Source organism: Eleginops maclovinus, chromosome 2, assembly GCF_036324505.1.
Source record: "Eleginops maclovinus isolate JMC-PN-2008 ecotype Puerto Natales chromosome 2, JC_Emac_rtc_rv5, whole genome shotgun sequence".
Lineage (NCBI taxonomy): Eukaryota > Metazoa > Chordata > Actinopteri > Perciformes > Eleginopidae > Eleginops > Eleginops maclovinus.
The window spans coordinates 17,258,572-17,277,667 of record NC_086350.1 but is presented as its reverse complement, the minus strand read 5'-3'; the positions used below and the strand labels follow the sequence as shown (position 1 = coordinate 17,277,667).

The following is a 19,096-nucleotide window of genomic DNA, read 5'->3' as shown; positions in this document are numbered from 1 at the left end:
GAGGCCCCCCCCCCCAACAGTGTGGTTCAAGTGATTTGTCAGACAACACAGCTCTTAGATGTGCCAAAAGCTTTGCTTTACAGGCAGAAGAGTGAAACAGTGCATATAGATTTGGACTGGCTCTCTGCGGGCCTATGTGACTCAGCCTGGCTCTGCTGAGCAGTCTTCACATTGGACTTTGTTTGCATGATTTAATTCATCAAATTAATGCAATTAATCTAAGACGTCTATTTATAGAACATCTGCTTTATACATTGTGCACACTGGTTATTAGGCACTATGACTGCATGTCCTCATTAGTCTGATCAGAATACATTCTGACGTCAGATAATCACAAAGTTAACACAAGGATAAAGATGGTATTGTCTATGGCCTGCTGAATAATGTAGAGCCATGTTGTGGATTAAAACTGGAACTATGATTTCTTGTGACTTCTTGCTGTTTTTTAAATACTTTTCCTTGACCTTTTTGACACGACAGTCTAATTTAATTTGTTAATATCTATTTCAGTAATTATTATCAAATGTCCTTAGCTCAAACAAGGGAAATAAGCAAACAAAGTGGAGTAACAGTTAGATGGTCAAACATTCTGAGACATTAGGCATGGCTGGAGACACTTGTTAGACATTTGGATCAAAATAACAACCTGGCTGATATACTGGCTTATCATGGATGTATCAGTGTTGGTTGACAGAATATGTTAGATATTCTTCTTGATATTCAGTTGTCTTACAGTAGGTTGTCCAACACAGAGGACCAATGCATTTAGCTGTAAAATCTCCTTCTAAGAACATACTGTATCTTGGTCACTGTTAAAAAAAAGGTTATAAAAGGGCATTCATGTGAATCTTTGTTTATATTATTTGTTATCTATTCGTAACTCTCAAATATTGAACATTTTTGAAACTTTTAACCTGCTAAATCCTGGTTTCATGTTTGATAGATGATCTGTGATTTACAGTACCTGCTGATAGCAGGCATATTTACTGTGTGCTTTTACATTGTTACAGATAATACAGTTCACTTTTTTGTTTTGTTTTACATTAAGACTTCTGCTTGGTATCAGGTGTATTTTCAGTGGCCGGTCTTAAGTTTCAGGTTTGTTGGGGGATGGTAAGGGGAAAAAAAAAGCCGATAACAATTCATACCTAACATTTAGGGAAATTAGCTGATAGAGAGAGGAGAGGTGTCAATAGAAAAAACAGAAGTCAGCTCATGCTGGGGCTCCCACACATTCTGCCTGATCGATTGGTCACGCATGTCTTAGCTTTGTGTTTGTGTGTGGGAGGGGGCAGTGGAGAGACACACTTCAAGATTGTGGTATTGTTACATGAGTGAATATTGAGTAGTCATTATACTTTTCTTTTGTACTTTTGTTACCCTCTGAAATAGGGTGGTCAGATATTGGTTGTATCAGTCTCACATTTTTCCCACAGGGCACAGTCCTGCTCAAACGCAGACACACACACATGCTGAGTCTCCAACTGCACCTGGTCTGCCAGATTATGACCTCATTCCAGGAAAAGGAAGACAATCACCTGACAGACTCATTTGTGTAATCAGCTGTTCATGTGACCAGAGGCAGGAGGGTGGATGCTTTATGCCTTGGGTTATAGATCGTACAAACAGAAGCTCATGTAGATGCATGCACCAAGTTTCGGGTTGATTCTGCTCTTCTCTCTGAGATTAGTTACAATCAGCTCTGTGTGTCACAGGGAATGCAGAATACAAAGAGGGTAAGAGAGAAATTGATACAGAGGGAGAACAGCAGCTAAAAACAGGCTTTCACCTACCTGGAAAAGGGGGAGGTACTTGAACTGTCAGCACAACAGAAAGGGTGGGGAGATGGAGAGAGAGAGGAGGGACTGGGAGGGTGTGTTTCTGTGTGGGTGAGAGACAGAGAGAAGGAGGAGGGGTGTAGACGGAGAGAGAGGGAGAAAACCATAGCAGTCTTTCAGATCTTGGCTGTCGAGAGGACACCCAGGAGAAGTGCATTCCTGAGGCAGCAAGCAGAGAAGGCAGAAGGATAGCGCGGAGAAGTCGCGACATCCTATTAAATCACGTTCGACTGCCTCTGACCTCCGGACTCTGGACTTGCACGCTCCTCACACACTCATACACGCTCACTCGCTGGCTCACACACCAGCTGCGCAACCGGCTCTGCTATTCTTGTCAGAAGTAAAGGATTCCCCCTGAGCGAGGAAAAGAGACGGAGAGAATAAAAACCGAAGAAATAAAGACACAGAAGGGAAGGAGAGGATCCTCTCACTCGGTGAGTGTCTGGGCTGGGCTCAGAGATTGTTTGAATGTGTCCTTGCCTGTTTGAATGTCAACGTCAAGGAAGTTTCTCTGAAGTCAGCCGATCTGTCTGTGGCTTTGCTGTATGTTCCAGCATGCATGTAAAGACGGCTATTATAATAATTATTAATCAGTACGAGATTATGTGTGTATATTTTTTGTGTTTTTGGTTACTGCCATAGAAACACAGAACATCTCCTGTTAGTCTTTGAGGCTGAGCTGTGTCATTACATGTACCTGTTGACACTAGACCCGCCACCCAAGCACTCCTGTAAAGACTGAAACCTGTTTGGGTGAAACTCCACTCTCTAGGAACTTGTGAATACTTTTTTGTGCTTTTTTCTGTGTTTGGAGTACTCCCAGTGTGAGTCAGATAACTGGCCTCTGTGGGCAAACAGACAAGTGGAGTTGATCTTTTCGTACAGGTCTCCCTTTGGCACAGGCTGCTGCATTTACCACCATAGGAATAAAGATGAATTCATGGACGGCATGAGCAGAGTTCGCCTCACAGGCAGCATGTTCCTACCCTATTTAACTGTTAACGTGCTACACATCTGAAATGCCAGCACTAATGACCAAAGCACTCTAAGCCTATTTAAACATTGACTCATCATTATGCATGACTTGCATCTTACTTAACATTTGCCAGCATGGTATGTGTCAGATAGTGGAACTTGGAGCTCATTAGCAGGCTGTATTTGTTGTCCAATCAAGGCCATCGATTGGAAACCCCCCCACAACCCCCCCTCGGGAGGTGATTATTTTTGTTCCTGTCAGACTGTGGGAGTTGCACAGTTATACCTCATGTGTTATCTCTGTTTGACGTTTCACACGGTGTACCTGGTTCCAGAGAGATAATGTCAGCATAATAAATGGCTCAAGGGAAAGGAATGGACAACTTTGTCTCAGGCGTATATCGTAGCTTCTAAGCGGAACGTCGCCTACATTTAAAACTAATAAATGTTATTACCAGGGCCTTGGAAAGTTCAGCTAATTATTGTAGACATGAGCTACATTCTCCTTAAGCCAAAAACCAGAGTAGTTCAAAAGTGTTATGTCATCAAGTATACGAGCTGGAGTGTTTTTACTTGATGTTATCCCATAATAAGCTTCATTCTTTTGCAGTCTTCTCTATACTCAGAACATCCCCTCTGGGTTTACTTTGTGATCTTTAGCATCTTTCACAATTCTTATTGAGCAACTCAAGACTTTATACTTGATGATTTAACCATTTTTAGGTTTTGCATTTTAGTGTTGTGTTTTAGGGTTTTGAAGAAAGTTCTTTGTGTACATAATACCAGTACTAAAATATGAATTTAATTTAATTGTTCCATATAACTCCGAATTGATAATTTTATATTTCTTGTTTTCCAATTAAATCGTTACCTCTTTTTGGTTCTTCAGTTATATATATCTGCATTAGTCTCATTTGACATTTGCTCGTTTAGTCTGGTGGCTGATACTGACTCTGCACACTGACCAACCAGTCATCATAAATACAGTATATTTATTACTTGAAGCCAGTGACACATAAAAAGTCAAGCACGTTAGCTTCCATGCCTTGATGGACGGAGCAGTGAAGTAGTGATAAAACATGCGGCTGTCCCCCTCGTTGAAGTGCTAAAGATAATAATCCTAAAGCAACTATCAGATGGCAGGATGATGATGTGGTTGCCAGCAGCCTTTAACTGTGCATTATAAAACTTTCAGCTTTCTTCCCCTTTTGTTACTCCCTCACCGCCTAAATATTTCTTATTTTCTATCACATGAATGAGTCTGTTCGGCATAGAGAGCAGAGTGTCCTCTGAGAGTTGTCGTGCCTTGTTCTCCGCAATGTTATTTTTACTGCTCTTTCACTGCTCGAATACACAGATGGACTTCTTCTAGAATAGCCTGTCTGTCTGTCTCTGTCTGACTGTCTGTCTGTCTGTCTGTCTGGTTCCTCCTGATGAAAATTTTCAAAGTCTTTCTGACATAATTTCTCAACTAAACTATGACAGCATGTCGGTGAAATAACATGTTTGCATGTTTGGAGTTGTGGTTAGATTTGGGAAGGTGGTTAGAACCACTCTCCGTCTTGTTCTTTCCGTGCGTCCTTCCCCTGCCTGTGCAATGTGACGGAAGATGGTTCTCTGCTCTGCTCATGTCGGATTCATTAGGGATGAAAGCACACTACAGTGATAAAAGATTGATCCAAGTTCTCCTTACATAGCGTTCTTATCCCTCATCTTCCCTTACACCCCTGTTGCCAATCAAAAGTCAACCCAGTTTTAAATGTATCAAATCATCTCTAGTCCTGCGAATAAATCATCCTCACCAAGTTTAGTATTGCACACTTCTCCCACAGGATTCTAGTAAAGGGGAACATTATGTTTTTTTTTGTTGTAAAAAAAGAAAAGAAATAGGACTGTTTCTGCTTTTCTCCCCAGGTGTTTTACTGTTGTACCAGGAAAGGTATTATGTACTTGGCTACAAGAACCAGTAATAGCGTGGCATCCAGCCCAGTGCAAACAGGCCTTACCTCACCTGTTGTATCCGAGGAGGTAAAGACAAACACTGCTGACAGGCCTGTAGTTTGTCAGCTGGAAGGCTATAATTACTGAGAGGAAGGAGGGGATTTGGGGAAGGAATTTCACTGCGGTTCTGCTTTTGGATTTTAAGACCATTTCAAGAGCACTTGAAAACAAATGTTTCTGTTTGAAAAACTGCAGAAGTTTCTATAATCAATCAGAGACTAATGTCTTAGTCTTTTGATCCCAGCTGGAGATATGACAATGGTGTTCTGAAAGGGAATGGTTTGTTGCCAATTGCATTGTACTTTTTTTTGTCTTCAGTCAACCTTTTTAGGGAATGTTGTTGAAATAGTTTAGGTCATTGAGCAGAACACACTTCCTTTAGCCTGAATCTCTCTTTATTCATTCAATATGTGCAGGTCAGAGGTTATATTAAACCGCCAAGTTTCAGAATGTCCTTCCCAAGCTTAATCCACCCAAGGATATGTTTCCAAGGGAGTCCAGCTGACTGTAAAATTCACCTGAGTGAATGCTGTCATATCCTGTCAGTTTTAACTTTTTGCAGCCTTCATGGGTGTTTGCCCTGTCACCTCATTAACCCATAGCTTCCGATTTGCCGAAACGGCTTGAAACCACTGTCAGGTTTAAGTTGCTGGGGCTATGTGAATGCCTCTGTCTGTTTGTCTCTGTCCATGGCTCTCAATTGTACCGTGTGTAGTGATTGTTGCGGGTAAACATCTCTGCCAGCCCCTTGGGAGGGTCATGTGACTGTGTGTGTATCTTTGAGAGTGAGCAGCAGGTTTCTCCCTTGCTCAACCAGCCAAGGCGTGTTGACTCTCTGCACACAGAGCTCTCTGCGCAGTAAATAACATGGTGCCTCAGCCAAGGGCCCCGGACAGGGCCAGGAGGGGGGTCAAGACGCCTGCAAGAAAGAGAAAATGTCTGCCTCAAAGATACTAAATCAACAGACAGGATACGAGAGAGGCAGGTGGATTTGACAGACTCATCCCTCATGCTAAGAGGCTTGACGGGAGACCTGTCATCCAATGTAGATGTGTTTGATCAAGCACATTAGAAGCAAAACAAGCAACTGGATAGATGGCAGCTAAAGATAAACAAACGCGTGTTTGGAATACGGCTGGGCAAAAATGAGGGATGCAATATATGAACATTGCCAAAGAATAAAATCTTGCATAGCAGCAACGTTCTTTGTTTAATATACAAGCATTAGTGGTTATGATGTTACATGCTGCTTTGTTTTGAATGCAGATAAAAAAGTCATGAAGTGGTGGAAACGTGACTAAGCTGAGTTTTAGGTCATAAAGAACGGATGGAATACTCATAACAAATAACCAAAGATGAGCAAATGTAGGTGAGGCTATGCACAAGTATCAGTGAATAATCACATGTACATGCTTTTTCATTCTATCAGTACAAGGAATATACTCACTTGTGAATCTGTACCATATGAGTGTTTATGTTACCATACCTCAAAAACTGACACTTTTCTCATCCATAGAGATGAGCAGATAGGACATACTCTCAGCGTCAGGTTACCCGCATCTTTGCGGTTTAAGGTGCAAAGATTGACTCAGTCCTTGGCAATACTCCAAGACTTGAAGGGTTGCTGAGTTGCCTGGGTGCCTCGGCAAAGCTTTCTCAAATGTGAAAGATGAACCACTTGAGGTTTTACATTGCAATGTTATCCAGATTATGCGGTGAACTTGCCTTTTGAAACAGATCTGTATGAAAGGCGTCAGTTTTCACCTCTATGAAACCAAACGCAGTAATTGCTGGTTTAATTTTGATATATATTTTAGACCTGGTGCTTGTATCTGTCTGCCTGCTGTTGAATATTCCTTCTTTAACAAACACGCTAAGTCTTTGGGTTCTCTTGTCCAGCCCCCCACCCTCGTCTGGCTTTGTCATTCCTGGGTGGTAGCTGACTTATCTCCAGTATGTAAAATCAACAAAAGCAGCTACCTCAGTTTTAAGCTGTGTGTGTATCCATGCTGAAGATCACCCCGGTGATCTTCAGCTGGACGAGTGAAAGGATGCTTTCTGAAAGTGAAGAGGCGCATCAGCTAGATATACCGTCCTGGTCCCAAAGGGGTTCCTGGGTTACTGGGAATCGACCATAAATCTGCACCCTGCCCTCCTACCTTTTCCTTACTCATCTTGACTGTCCAACCCCCGTGATCGTTACTCCTCCTCAGAGTAATGACAGGGAAAGAGAGTCGTGTGTGACACCTCCCCATCAGACTATAAATCAGGCTTATTGAGAGGCCCACCCTAAGTCTTATGATCCACATCATACCAACACAAACAGATTCCACCCTTACTTTCTGTGTGTTTTAGACGGGTACATTTACCGCTGGATATCAACACTCAATTCTGTTTTGGGTATCGCCCAAGCACTTAAAACTCTTAAACCGTAAAAGCTTGTACGTTGTTGTTATCATGGTCGATTTTTCATTTAGGCACATATCCTATATTGCTGCTTGTGAAATAATTGAACATTTTTGTTTTATTGTGAAGTGTAAAACATAATTTGCCGTAGAGACTTGTGGCAAAAACACACCATGCAAAGTGTGGATCATTGCAATAATTAAAGTATTCTGCGAAATAGAGGCACAAACTGTAATTCAGGTGCAAACAAAACTATTTGGAACATAGGTCAACATATTCACAGGAGTCATAGGACGCTGTTAACTGATTGGCTGCATATGCTGCAGTTCACCGCCAAAAGTTCAAATATCCCCAACTAAGTTTAGCTGATATCCATAGACATTGTGTGGCAGTTTGCGGCAGGCAGCCCTTCACCACTGCTCTGTTGTATTATAGTGTTAACATGCTTTTATCGTCTTCCCAACACGTTAAACATCTCCACAATATCCCAATTCGTACCACTAATGCTACTGATTATCCCAAATTGGTAAACCGTTTCCCCCTTCATGCTTTCTTTAAAATAAAATACTTCCATTGATGCCTGCACTCTGTCTGACCGACTTCGGTGACAGTCCCTTTGTTCCTCCTTAAACATGTTCAGTTGTTTTCTATTTTAGCTTTACCTAACGTCTTATCTCTGCTCCAGTCTCTGTTATAATAATATGTTTGACTCATAAGAAGTTGATTATTCAGGAAATGACTCCAAAACCTTATGTACAGATGAACAATGTGACTAGTTATAGGGGGTGAGTGTGTTCACATTACAAAAGTTTCAAGTAAAAACATTCCCAGAAGGATGACTCATCATTCCAAAGTGCTTGTCTGTTCTGTTCCCCCCATATATAAATCTAATCTCAGAACACACAACAGCATATTTGTGAAGTGAATCTCCTTTATGGTAACGAAAAGACGGATATAAAGCAGGATTCTACACGCTGCCATAGGTTACCTGAAGGTCTAACACACGCACACACACACACACACACACACACACACACACACACACACACACACACACACACACACACACACACACACACACACACACACACACACACACACACACACACACACACTGACTCTATCACTCCCTGTGTCCTTCTCTCCAGGGGCCAGGTATGTTGGAACTCCCTAGGTAAATATTGGAAAGGTGTGAGAATAGATGTTTTGCATAGCAGGCTGACCTTAGCAATGAAGTAACATGTTAACTTGAACAGCCTGTGGTTTTCTTCCTCAAACTTTTCCTGGCAGCTGTTCAAAGAATGTCACAGTCAGGAACTCATGGCTTTCAGTTCCAGAGTTGAATCTAATCAAAACCAGCGGTGAATGGATTGCATTAGCCATAGTAGTTCTTGAACTGCCCGTGTAATGTCCGTGACCTCAGATTGATGTCTTGGGAGGAAACTGCGGGGAAGGCTTCACTTTCATCTGTGAAAACATCATTCAGCAGACAGGTCTGTGTTTTCTTTCTGTTGGAGTCATACATTTTTGTTGTAATATGACAATTTCAACCCCTGCACAAGAATGTGCTCCTGCTCTTTCCTGGATTAATAAAACCTTCACCTAAGACTCAACTTAAGTCTTTTGTCACTGTAGCACAGCCACATGCTGGGCTTGAGCTGTGTGTAGGTGGACCAGGTTTGTGGCTTTTCAGTTCTGTTGTATTCCATTTAATTTGCAGCACCAAATTGATATGTGTTTCCTCTGGCATGCTAATAGCAATATTCCCGTCAGCTCAGATAAGGACTAGTGAGTGTATATTCCATCATCGATTGCATGGAATTAAAGTATGATAAAATACAAACACCAGTCTGTCACTCACAAATGGCCTCCTTTCAATAATTCTACAGTCAAAGTGGTTTTTTCACAATACCAAGCAAATGACATTCAGCCATTGACGTTTTCTATTACATAATATGAGGCCTTATTTTGGATTGAGCTTCAAGAAAGTAAGATGGCAAAAAAAAAAACCCAGGGTGAATAATTGATATGAGCAGACATGGAAGCGACCTTTAAATTACTTATGAGTTTAGCTTCAAACCTGTGACACTGGAGGCTGTGGAACTCCTTGAAGAAACATGCATGCATGCAGGAAGTGAGAGCGGAGGACCCGGAATTACACCTGCAAAACAACTTAACTATAAATAACGTTTTGGTTATTTAAAGGTTACTTATTTCCTTGCGTGCACAGTGTAAATTGCATCTTTTTAAATGAATGGGTTCACTTTTATATTTTAATTTACTATCAAATGAAGCATCATCATTAGTTAGAGTCAGCCTGTCTGCCTACTATTTCTGCAACATGCCATTTTGGCTATGTTAAAAGTGAGTGAGTGAGTGAGTGTGTGTGTGTGTGTGTGTGTGTGTGTGTGTGTGTGTGTGTGTGTGTGTGTGTGTGTGTGTGTGTGTGTGTGTGTGTGTGTGTGTGTGTGTGTGTGTGTGTGTGTGTGTGTGTGTGTGTGTGTGTGTGTGTGTGTGTGTGTGTGTGTGTGTGTGTGTGTGTGTGTGTGTGTGTGTGTTCTCTCTTGTGTGTCCTGTGTACATATGAGTTTGGCTGGGAACAGAGCGATGTCCTCCTTCCCTGACAAGCCTTGCTGAGTCAGGTCGGGAGTATATAATTACACATGGGTGCCCATCAGCAGTCTAAGAGCCTTCTTCGCTGGCTCAAACAACAATACAAACTCCTGTACTCACAGGGCTCAGCCTGCAGGCAGTCATATCACTCGGCCTTCCATGGGCTATGTGCAATCCTGCATTATCATTCTCACCATTAGCCACTGGCTCTGTGGTGGATCCATGAGTCAGCGCAAACAAATTCCTGGTCTCTAATGTGCTCGCCTCCACTCTGTTTCCGTGATTGAAAGGAACAAGCAGATGACTAGAGCTAAACCAGGTATGAGTAAGTCCTTCACCAGGTGAGATGAACAATGTAGAAAGGTTTTATTGTGGCTTGGCCTGTGTAAACTACTGTGGCCACATGCTCATGGGAGTGTTGCCTTTGAATGAAATTCAAAAGCAGGCCAGGCTTTCTTTATATTTCATGTATTTCCAAGACTTAGACTAGACTCTTTCTCTCACACCTTCTCCCATTTCCTCCCCCCTTGTGGTTCAAGCTGGGTTTCTATTGGTCAGATGGAGTGTTGCTGGTGATTCATGGTGACTGGGATTTCACGCAATATGCTGTTTCACACAGTGTGACTTTACTGGTAGTGACAGCCACAGGTGAGGGCCGACTGGAGTATTTGACCTGAGCATTTAAACCCTTTTCATTTATTGGTTACATGCAGTGCGATTACGCAGCTTGTTTGTTTAGTGACTGTATCTGAGAAGAAGCAGCATAGAGTTTAATGCTCACTTATGTCCAGCTGATCCGAACTTAGAGTTTTAAACCTTTTACTTGCGAGTCTGCTAATTGTAAATATGAGGTGCAAATATCTGTGTTTGCCCTTGATTTAGAGGCAAAAGTGTCCCCGGCATTAATGAACCACTGATACACTCTCATTGAGATTTCACACTTGGACGAGCCAATCATTATAATTGCGAAGGCTAAAGGCTGAAGCGACAGATCCCTGTATGCAAGTATGACGACAAAGCTTATTAGTGCTGTTTCTGATTCCTTTGCGCTGAGCCATTAGCATGTTAATAGAGCAGAGACACATCGAATGGAGGACATTTTCAAAGAGTTGTTCAGTCCCAAGCATTTGGATTCTGTTCCAAGAAATATTTCCCAGATTAATGTGCTGTTAAATAAAGCAATATTCATTAGGTGTGTATGAGCTTCAGCAAAGCTCTGTTAGCTTGGAACCAGGCAACCGTTCAGTGTAATTAACAGGCAGTGTGTCAGGAGAGCCTGCTGCAGCCTGGCCCTCAACTGGGAGCAAGAAGAAGGAACATAGTTACTTTCACAGTGACATACACAGTTTCATAAATATGTATACACTAATATTTGCGCACAAAACAAATGTTTTCTTTGCAGATGAAATAAAAGCACAGATAAACCTATTTCCCTTTGAAAAGTAGACCAAGTTTCACCGAGTGAACAGACTGCTGTTTGATGATTTGTTACCACCTCTGAGACAAACTAAACCACCCTGCTGCAACTTTGTTATTTTTCCAACACTTTACTGCCTTGTCACACTATAAAAGCAAATAATCTTGTGTGTGAGCCGTATGTCTACATTGGAAAGTTATTATGTTTTATATTGCACAGTAGAAGCCTCAACATCTTGGATCTGTTTTCCTTGTGTGCCCATTGGACCACTCCCTGCTCTCTGACCGCAGGCATTGGGGCCCTGTTGATTATGACTTCTACGTGGAGGTATGGTGTTGTGTTGGAGCTACTTAGGTCTGTTGAAGAATTAAGAAGTCATAGCCTTGCTAACAATTTATCAAGAATGCTTTTGGAGACATGATTATAGGCAGGTAAAGACATAAGGCTAGGCCAGGCCTGTCAGTTTTATTATATAATGCAAATTGTCTCTCCAATTATCTTCTGTATTTGGCCCCTGGAGGACTATGTTGGTCATAGCTTGTACAAAGATTAGCACAGAGCCACAAGATTTATTATGGTTTAAATGAGATGTTGAGAATCAAACTACACTTTGTTGAAATACAGGTACATTTAAACAATGAAATTACGCAAATGTCAAGAAAAAGAGTGCAGGTGAAAGACATGGGAATTGGAAATACAACTTATAAAGTGGGAATTCTAAAAAAAACTTTTTTCATTATATGGCTATGTAGGGAAGATGTCCAAAGCCCTGGGGATGTGACTGCAAAAACTTGCTTATCGTTAATATTGATGATGATGATGATGTTTTTTCCCCCAGATGGTTGCTTCTAGCTCCAGCTGGATACTTCTGGCAAGCTAAGAAGTCACATAGGCCAAATAAATAGTTAATGCGATGTTCTAAAAGTCAGTTGAACTCCTGGAATGTTCAGTATGATACACCACTGTGTTTTTGTTAAATGTACTATCACACAGCTTTGTATGCAGGCTCTAGTCGTCTTGTCTTCCTGCTGTGTAATGAAGCAGTGACTGAGAATACCCATGTGATTAATCGCTAGTGTTCCACAGAGAACCAGTTGTAATTGCAGAAAAGAAGGTTCATGTTCTGTTAATTTTTCTCTGAGCAAATAAACTGTGCTCTCTTGAAACCCTGGATGACGAAGTAGGGTGAGGAAGAATAGAGAATGCAAAACGGGAGGCTAGGGAAGATAAAAGTATGTATCTGTTCTCACTCTCGTTTATTAGTTGTATCTGTGTTAACATGTGGACACAGCAGAATGGCTGTAAAAGCTGGCGTGGCATGGCAGACGACCCGGCGATGCCAGAGGGCACAAAAGAGGCAGCACTGTCTGCTGAACGTGGAACCAGAACAACAATAGTGTCTCTGCAGTACGGGTGAAGCCAGGCTGCCCTGTGCCAGCATGTCAATGGCTCTTTGAGTGTTTGTGTGTCTCTGCCAACCTGGACCAGAGTGGCACAGAGAACACAGCTTCTCCCAGCTCTGTTCATTGTCTTCTTAACGGCAATGTCTAACTTATTGTGCCAGGGTCTTTTTTCTCTCTGTTGGTACTGATAGGGATAGGTGTTCGTCCACAAATGTTGTATTTGTGTGTCTGTCTGGTTCGGATCAGACGCAGTGTGTGATTTACACTCTGCCCTTTGCTCCTGCTATTGTTCCCTGGAGGTCTGTTGCTGCAGAGATAGCGCAGGAGCAACATGTCGTAAAGATGGGCCTACATGACATGGCTACTTACAAACACACTTACACATACAGGCTTGTACATCAACGCAAGCCTTACCCAACCTTTGACCATCACACAGTTTTATACTTTCTGTGCACACCCAGGAAGCATACTACTTCATATAGCCTAAGGGCTCATGTATTAAGAATCTACAACACATGAATAACCTTGCTTGGAATTTTTCTGATAAGCCATACCTGTTTCCGCATGTTTGCCAATGCTGCTCCTGACTAATAAAAGTTAATGGTTTAAACTTGTTCACAGGAATACTCCAACTGCAAAACGTTTTTTTATTTAACCCCTTCAACATTGGACGAAGACCCCAAAAGCTGAGAAAAGTCTTTATAAATTGAAGATAATCCACTGTGTTAAACAAATGCAAAACAATTTTTAAACTTGTCTATTTACATCTCTGACAATATTAGTGCAATATATTTTGTATAAAAATGTACATTTTCAATCCCAGTCTTGTTTAACGAGTCGGCTGCTCAGTACTCGAACATGCATTGCGGTTCAAGACAATTGGCGTGAACAGCCTCACGCATTTGTGGTGGTGCTACGAGTCTGAACGAGTAGCACCATGTGTGAAGTACTTCTTTAAGGGTGTGTCTTTCCGGATGCACGAGTGCTTTGAATTAGTGCATTTTAGATAACAGGAAAACCTAAGTAGAGATTGGGTGTCTTCCATGCTGTAGTTTTGGTATAAGGACATTTTATGCCAGGCTTCTCCGAAAAGGCCCATCAATTCACAGCCTGACACCGCTGCTCACGCAGGATGGCGCACAGACGAGCCGAATAATGCCCAGGGCTGTGATGCTAACATCTTCTGCCTTGAGTCAAATTCAACAAGGAGCCGGACGGCTGTTATTGAAGAGAGACAGACAGAGGCACAGACAGGGTGATGAAAGACGCTTAACTGGATGGGTGAGCGATGATGAGAGGGGAGAGGAGGGAGAGGCACATGGCTCCAATCACTGCTCCTTTCTCTACCACTCTTTATCTGTCTATATCGGTCCAACTATTCCACCCCACACTTATTCTCTGTCTTTCTCATTTGCTCACTGCTCACTGTTTCTCTTTCTCTCCCCTTTATCATACAGTATGACTCGTCTATTACATTTATTCAATTTTAGCTCTTCATGTTTTTTTTTCTCCTGTGGATGGGCTGGAGTGTGAGATTGCTTCGGTTTGCTGATTTCCTCCAAAGTGGTTGTACATCTTCTTGATTTCTTCCTCTGAGAAAACATGCCAAGCTTCAGAGTTTCAACTTGTTATGGGTGGGTGGGGCTGGATGTAAAGTAGATGTGGGAGTTGTATTTCTGTTTTTAGGGGTGACTTAAGTTTAAAGGGCGGGGTGTGGAAGTGTGAGTGTTCTCATATGGATACAATTATGTGTTTCCAATAACTTCCATTACATTATAATGGGTGTGTGTGCAAAGTGACTCTGAACATGTGCAAAGCAGTCTGCGGCCCATGTTTATCGAGAGCATTTGCATTTTGACACTGAAACCAACCAGTCTACTGTAGGGTTTCACTCAACCTCCTTTCAGGACCAAAGATATGTTGATTGACAGACTTCTGTTATTTTGAGCTTTACTTAAGGGCCCTATCATTGTTGTTGAGACCTCATGTTGATGGTACGCTTCACAAACGGTGTGAAGGTGCCTCTCCTGCATCTGTATTTCAATGAGAACTGACACAGGAGTTGCGCTGTGAAAAGGAGCTGGGTCAGGCGGATGTCTGGTTCTGAGTGTTGTTGTGCCTGTAACAAAGAGAATAGACAGCAACCTGAGACTCACAGGCCTGTTTGTTTCCTGTTAGTGCTGATTATCACATTTCAGCAGCCAGGAGGGACTAGACCTAAGCATCATGGGAGAGTGGCATTTTTAGCTTTTTTTTAGGAGATGTTTGTGTTCTTCTTTATAACGAGATTGTTACGGTTCATAGAAATCTTGGACAAATATATAGAAACCTTTGAATGAGTTATTGTCTGCATGTAAACCACCTCAAATCCAAGTAGGTAGAAACTTTTTCACTATACATTCTGGCTTGTATTTCACACAAATTTCAAGAGTTCAAACACTTGTCTCACTGTTAAATCTAAGTTATGAAGATGCTTTTGAGGAAAGTTTTATCCTATCCTGTAAAGTAACATCCCTCTACATGAGACTTCCTGTTCACCTCTGCTTGTTTTTGAAAAAAAGCAAACTCACTGGCAGCAGTTAATGATTGTCTCCTAACTCTGGGACTCAAGCAGTTCGACTTAATTATGTATTGCTCAATATTTGTTTTATGAGAGGATACAGAGTGTACCCTCTGACAAAAACCAAATATTGACATTTCCGCTATGTTGAAATCTCTGATGTTTGATTTTCCTAAGCACTCCCTTTTCATATCAACTTTCTCTCCAGATGAGATCACTACATGATCACATAGCTGCCACATGTGATCATACATCTTTATCTCCCGCTTGTTTCCTGTGAAGTTGATCCGCTGGTTAAATCCCCGAGCCGTGCCGTCATTCCCTCCCATATGTGGTGTCATGTTGTGTGTGATGTTGTTGCCACATCAGATAGGCTGTGGCTCCCCAGCAGAGTTTGCTGTTTGGCGTCTAAACAGCGGAGCAGTAATGGTGGTGCGGGGCAGCCAGGTCAGCGGCAGAGGAGGGCGGGGTGAGGGCTTTGTTAAGAAAAGGAGGAATTCTTCCGGCTGGCAGATGAAGTCAGTGCATTCCTTCAAAGCAGCTCCCTATAGGCGGCCAGCGGAGCAGAGCCAGGCGCTGAATGAGGGGCACGATAATGGCGGGGCTTGGCATTAAACACCTCCTATTGAGAGCCGGAGAGACTGGCAGAAAGAGAACACCATCTGTCTGACTCTGGGTGAAGAGTTGTCTTCTAACCACCTAGGCTACAAAGTTTCATTCACTGTGCCAAGTGCTATAGATAATCCTACCACTGCTCCAGGCAGTTCACTTTTTAGGAGCACTGCAGTATTTTATTTCCTTGTTTTGAAGCTTAGCAGTAAAAGTACAGACAGACAAATGGAGGACCGAACATAACATTAATTTAGGTTGAACCTGCTGCACAGACATGTTGGGATACCTGCTGATCTGCTCTGTGAGGTCTAATGAGACCCAGTTCTGGCCCTGCTGAAGGGTATCACACTGAGGGATACGCTCTCCTCCTATGTTTTCTATGTATTTCTACCAACAGCCTCTTCCAAACATAGACACACTTGAGTTGCTCCACTTTCCCTGTCCGTTCCCCTCGGCAGTAAGCTATCATACCGGCTTTGAAGGAGGGCAGCAGAGCGTTTAATTGGGTTACAGATTGGCGTTTATGCTTCCAGGTCCACAACATACTGCCGAGGCTCTTAACTAACCACTAGGAACTGAACAACTGTAACGCTGTTCTACCCCTTGGCTGCTGGTCTTGAAATGTACAATTCAATCATACCCTCGAGCAACAAAGTACATTTTTGACGTCAGCATTGTTTAGTATGGAAACCGGTATGTCAACAACATGTCCAACCACTGAGGGTGGCTGTGTAAGTGACAACTTCTAGTGTGTTGTGTTTTGGTTAGCAACAAGTTGTCACATGTTGGGGAAAGATAACATCATGATCAGTGAAGACTGAAGAAATCAGTGTGGTGCTTTCTTTGTCCATTGTTTCTACTGTCACCAAAGTCTGCTCTAACAACTGGAAACATTTGATTTCTCATCTCAATCATCTTAACACACTTTTCTCTCTGTTCTTGTTTTTCAGAATCAGTGACATGCAGTGTTGAGTAAAAAAAAAAAGAAGCCAATCTGAAGAAATCTGTTTTGAAGACCTTTTAACCCTTCACCTCGCCAGTATCCCGAGATGGAGCTCAAAGTGTGGGTTGACGGAGTTGTGCGGGTCGTGTGCGGCCTGTCGGAGGAGACGTCCTGCCAGGATGTAGTCATCGCTCTGGCCCAGGCCATTGGTGAGTCCTTCAAATACTTTAGTGTGGTGAAATCATGGCGTCTTGATGTTGTGATACCAGCATCCAAGCTGTTTTTACTTGCCACTTTGTTTGTCTGCTTGATCACTTTATCTTACGGCCTCAAGTGATTAGATAACAAGTGATGTGGGAAAAACAAGGAGTACCTGTTCATTTACATGTTTTCAGCATTTCGGTTCTACACTCACCTTTTTCATTCACCCCTAACTTAGATTGAGTACTATGTCAGATTGTCAGGGGGTGAGTCTAGTTTTGAGCCGGCTCTCTGTCGCTATATCCTCCGGCTTTATTCAAGCTTCATGCTGCAGCAGCGTTGAACAACATAAAACCAGATTTAGCAGTCTCCTCCTTCCATGAGTGAGCTGCCTGCCGAGTCATCAGGGAGGGCTTGTCCTAATTTCAAGGTCCTTGTGGAAACTTCAGTTTATTTGAAAATGTTTTACTTGTTGTGCAAGTCTTACGCAGCAGCCTTTTATTCCAATCCTCGGAGGCAGACATTTAAAGGCATCAGCCTCACCATAATGCAGATGATGTCATTTGCTCACTTAGCGCTACTTGCGTAGAAGCAGTGGGAGGAGTCAGACCAAATTACACTGAAGGAGAAGAAAAGTCTTGGCTGATTTATGTAACAGATCTATTTATTAATATAACTGAGTCTTTCATATTTTCACCTTTCATAAAGTGATCTTTTAGGGCAATTTAGTTTTCTTTATTATCTTTCAGTTTGTAGGTGTATTTATTATGGACTCACTCTCTGTCTCCCTCTCTCACCAGGTCAAACCGGCCGTTATGTTCTGATCCAGCGTCTCAGGGATACAGAGAGGCAGCTGTTGGCCACAGAGAAGCCTTTGGAGTCTCTGGCTAAGCTAGGCCAACATGGCAGTGAAGTTCAGTTCTTCCTGCGCCGTACTGGCCCCAGCAGCAGCGACGGCCCCAGCCCAAAACAAGACAGACCAACTCCACCCCCCTTGCCCAGGCATCCTGAGCCAGAGCCTTCGAAACGCAGCCAGCCTAAGAAAGCTCTCACCTTTAACCTGGGGCCTTCCACCTCTCCTAGATCCAAAGCCAAACAGTTTAAGAGGTCTCCTCGGGACTCCCCAGAGCAAAGAGCCTCTCCCTCCCCTTCACCTAGCCCTGTACCCTCTCATGTGCCATATCCATCTCCCTCCCCACCTATAGGCCCATCCAAAGAAGAGGTCTTTAGGAAGGTTCTTCAGCAGCAAGAGAGAATGAGGGCTATGGAAGCTCAGCTGGAGGCCCTAGAGAGGGAGTCACACTCCTGGGATCATCCCTACCCATCTCCATGTCCTTCACCTGTTTCTGATGCTCGCTTGCAAGAAGAGATGGACTCCATGGAACAAGCGCTGCGGAGGAACCAGGCCGAGCTTGCCCACGAGCAGTTGTGGGAGGAGGAGCTTCAGGCGGAGTTGGAGCGAGAACGAGGAATGAGGAGGAAGGTTGGGGAGCTCCACGCCAAGCTAGATGACTGCGGACGGCGGCTCCACGAGTTCTCCGTGCGCTCTGTTCAGCTGGAGCAAGAGATCCAGCGGGAGAGCCAGACGGAAGGGAAAGCCAACGGGCCAGAGGAATCCCTCGATGCTTTGAAGGCAGAGCTTCAGAGCCGGGAGAATCAAGGGACAGAGCTGGCGGAGAAGCTTTCTGAGACTGAGAATTCTCTGGGGAAGGCAGAGTCTATGATGCAGGTAAGGAGAGAGGTGACGGTTCTTGAGAAAGGGCTTTAAATCCACATCAGCCCGTGTGTAGTCATTTGAGGGGTGTAGCGTAGACCCTCCTCTATCCCTCTCCTACCTGCATACTGCAACACACAAACCACCGGGCAGAGACACTCGTACACATGATTTATCGTGGCAGTTTTAAATATAATAAATTATCCTACAAATTACGATGACTGAATGAATGCTATACACTCATATCCTGCATGAAAATGTTTTATTCTCTGAAAGACAATTTACAGTGTAGCCGAACTGGTTTGGCAGGTATTATCTTGTATGCATGTTTTGAACACGTGGTTACTAAAGGTGTTAATATTACATTGCCAGTATCTATATATATTCTTGTACCCTGTGTAAAAAGAGATTAA

General features: G+C 42.9%; 1 protein-coding gene across 3 annotated transcripts in view; it reads left to right on the top strand.

Moving 5' to 3' along the window:
• LOC134880063 (ras association domain-containing protein 8-like) overlaps nt 1-19,096 on the top strand; it is a 32,550-nt gene that overhangs the window by 9,463 nt on the left and 3,991 nt on the right. For 2 of the 3 annotated variants that reach the window (XM_063906772.1, XM_063906781.1), the window contains 2 exons: nt 16,776-16,977; nt 17,770-18,698. In XM_063906772.1, coding sequence (XP_063762842.1) covers nt 16,875-16,977; nt 17,770-18,698 — 1,032 coding nt within the window. In that variant the 5' untranslated portion in view covers nt 16,776-16,874. Of the gene's footprint in view, nt 1-1,919; nt 2,273-16,775; nt 16,978-17,769; nt 18,699-19,096 lie in introns of those variants that run through there. The other variant, XM_063906765.1, reaches the window with a different exon arrangement.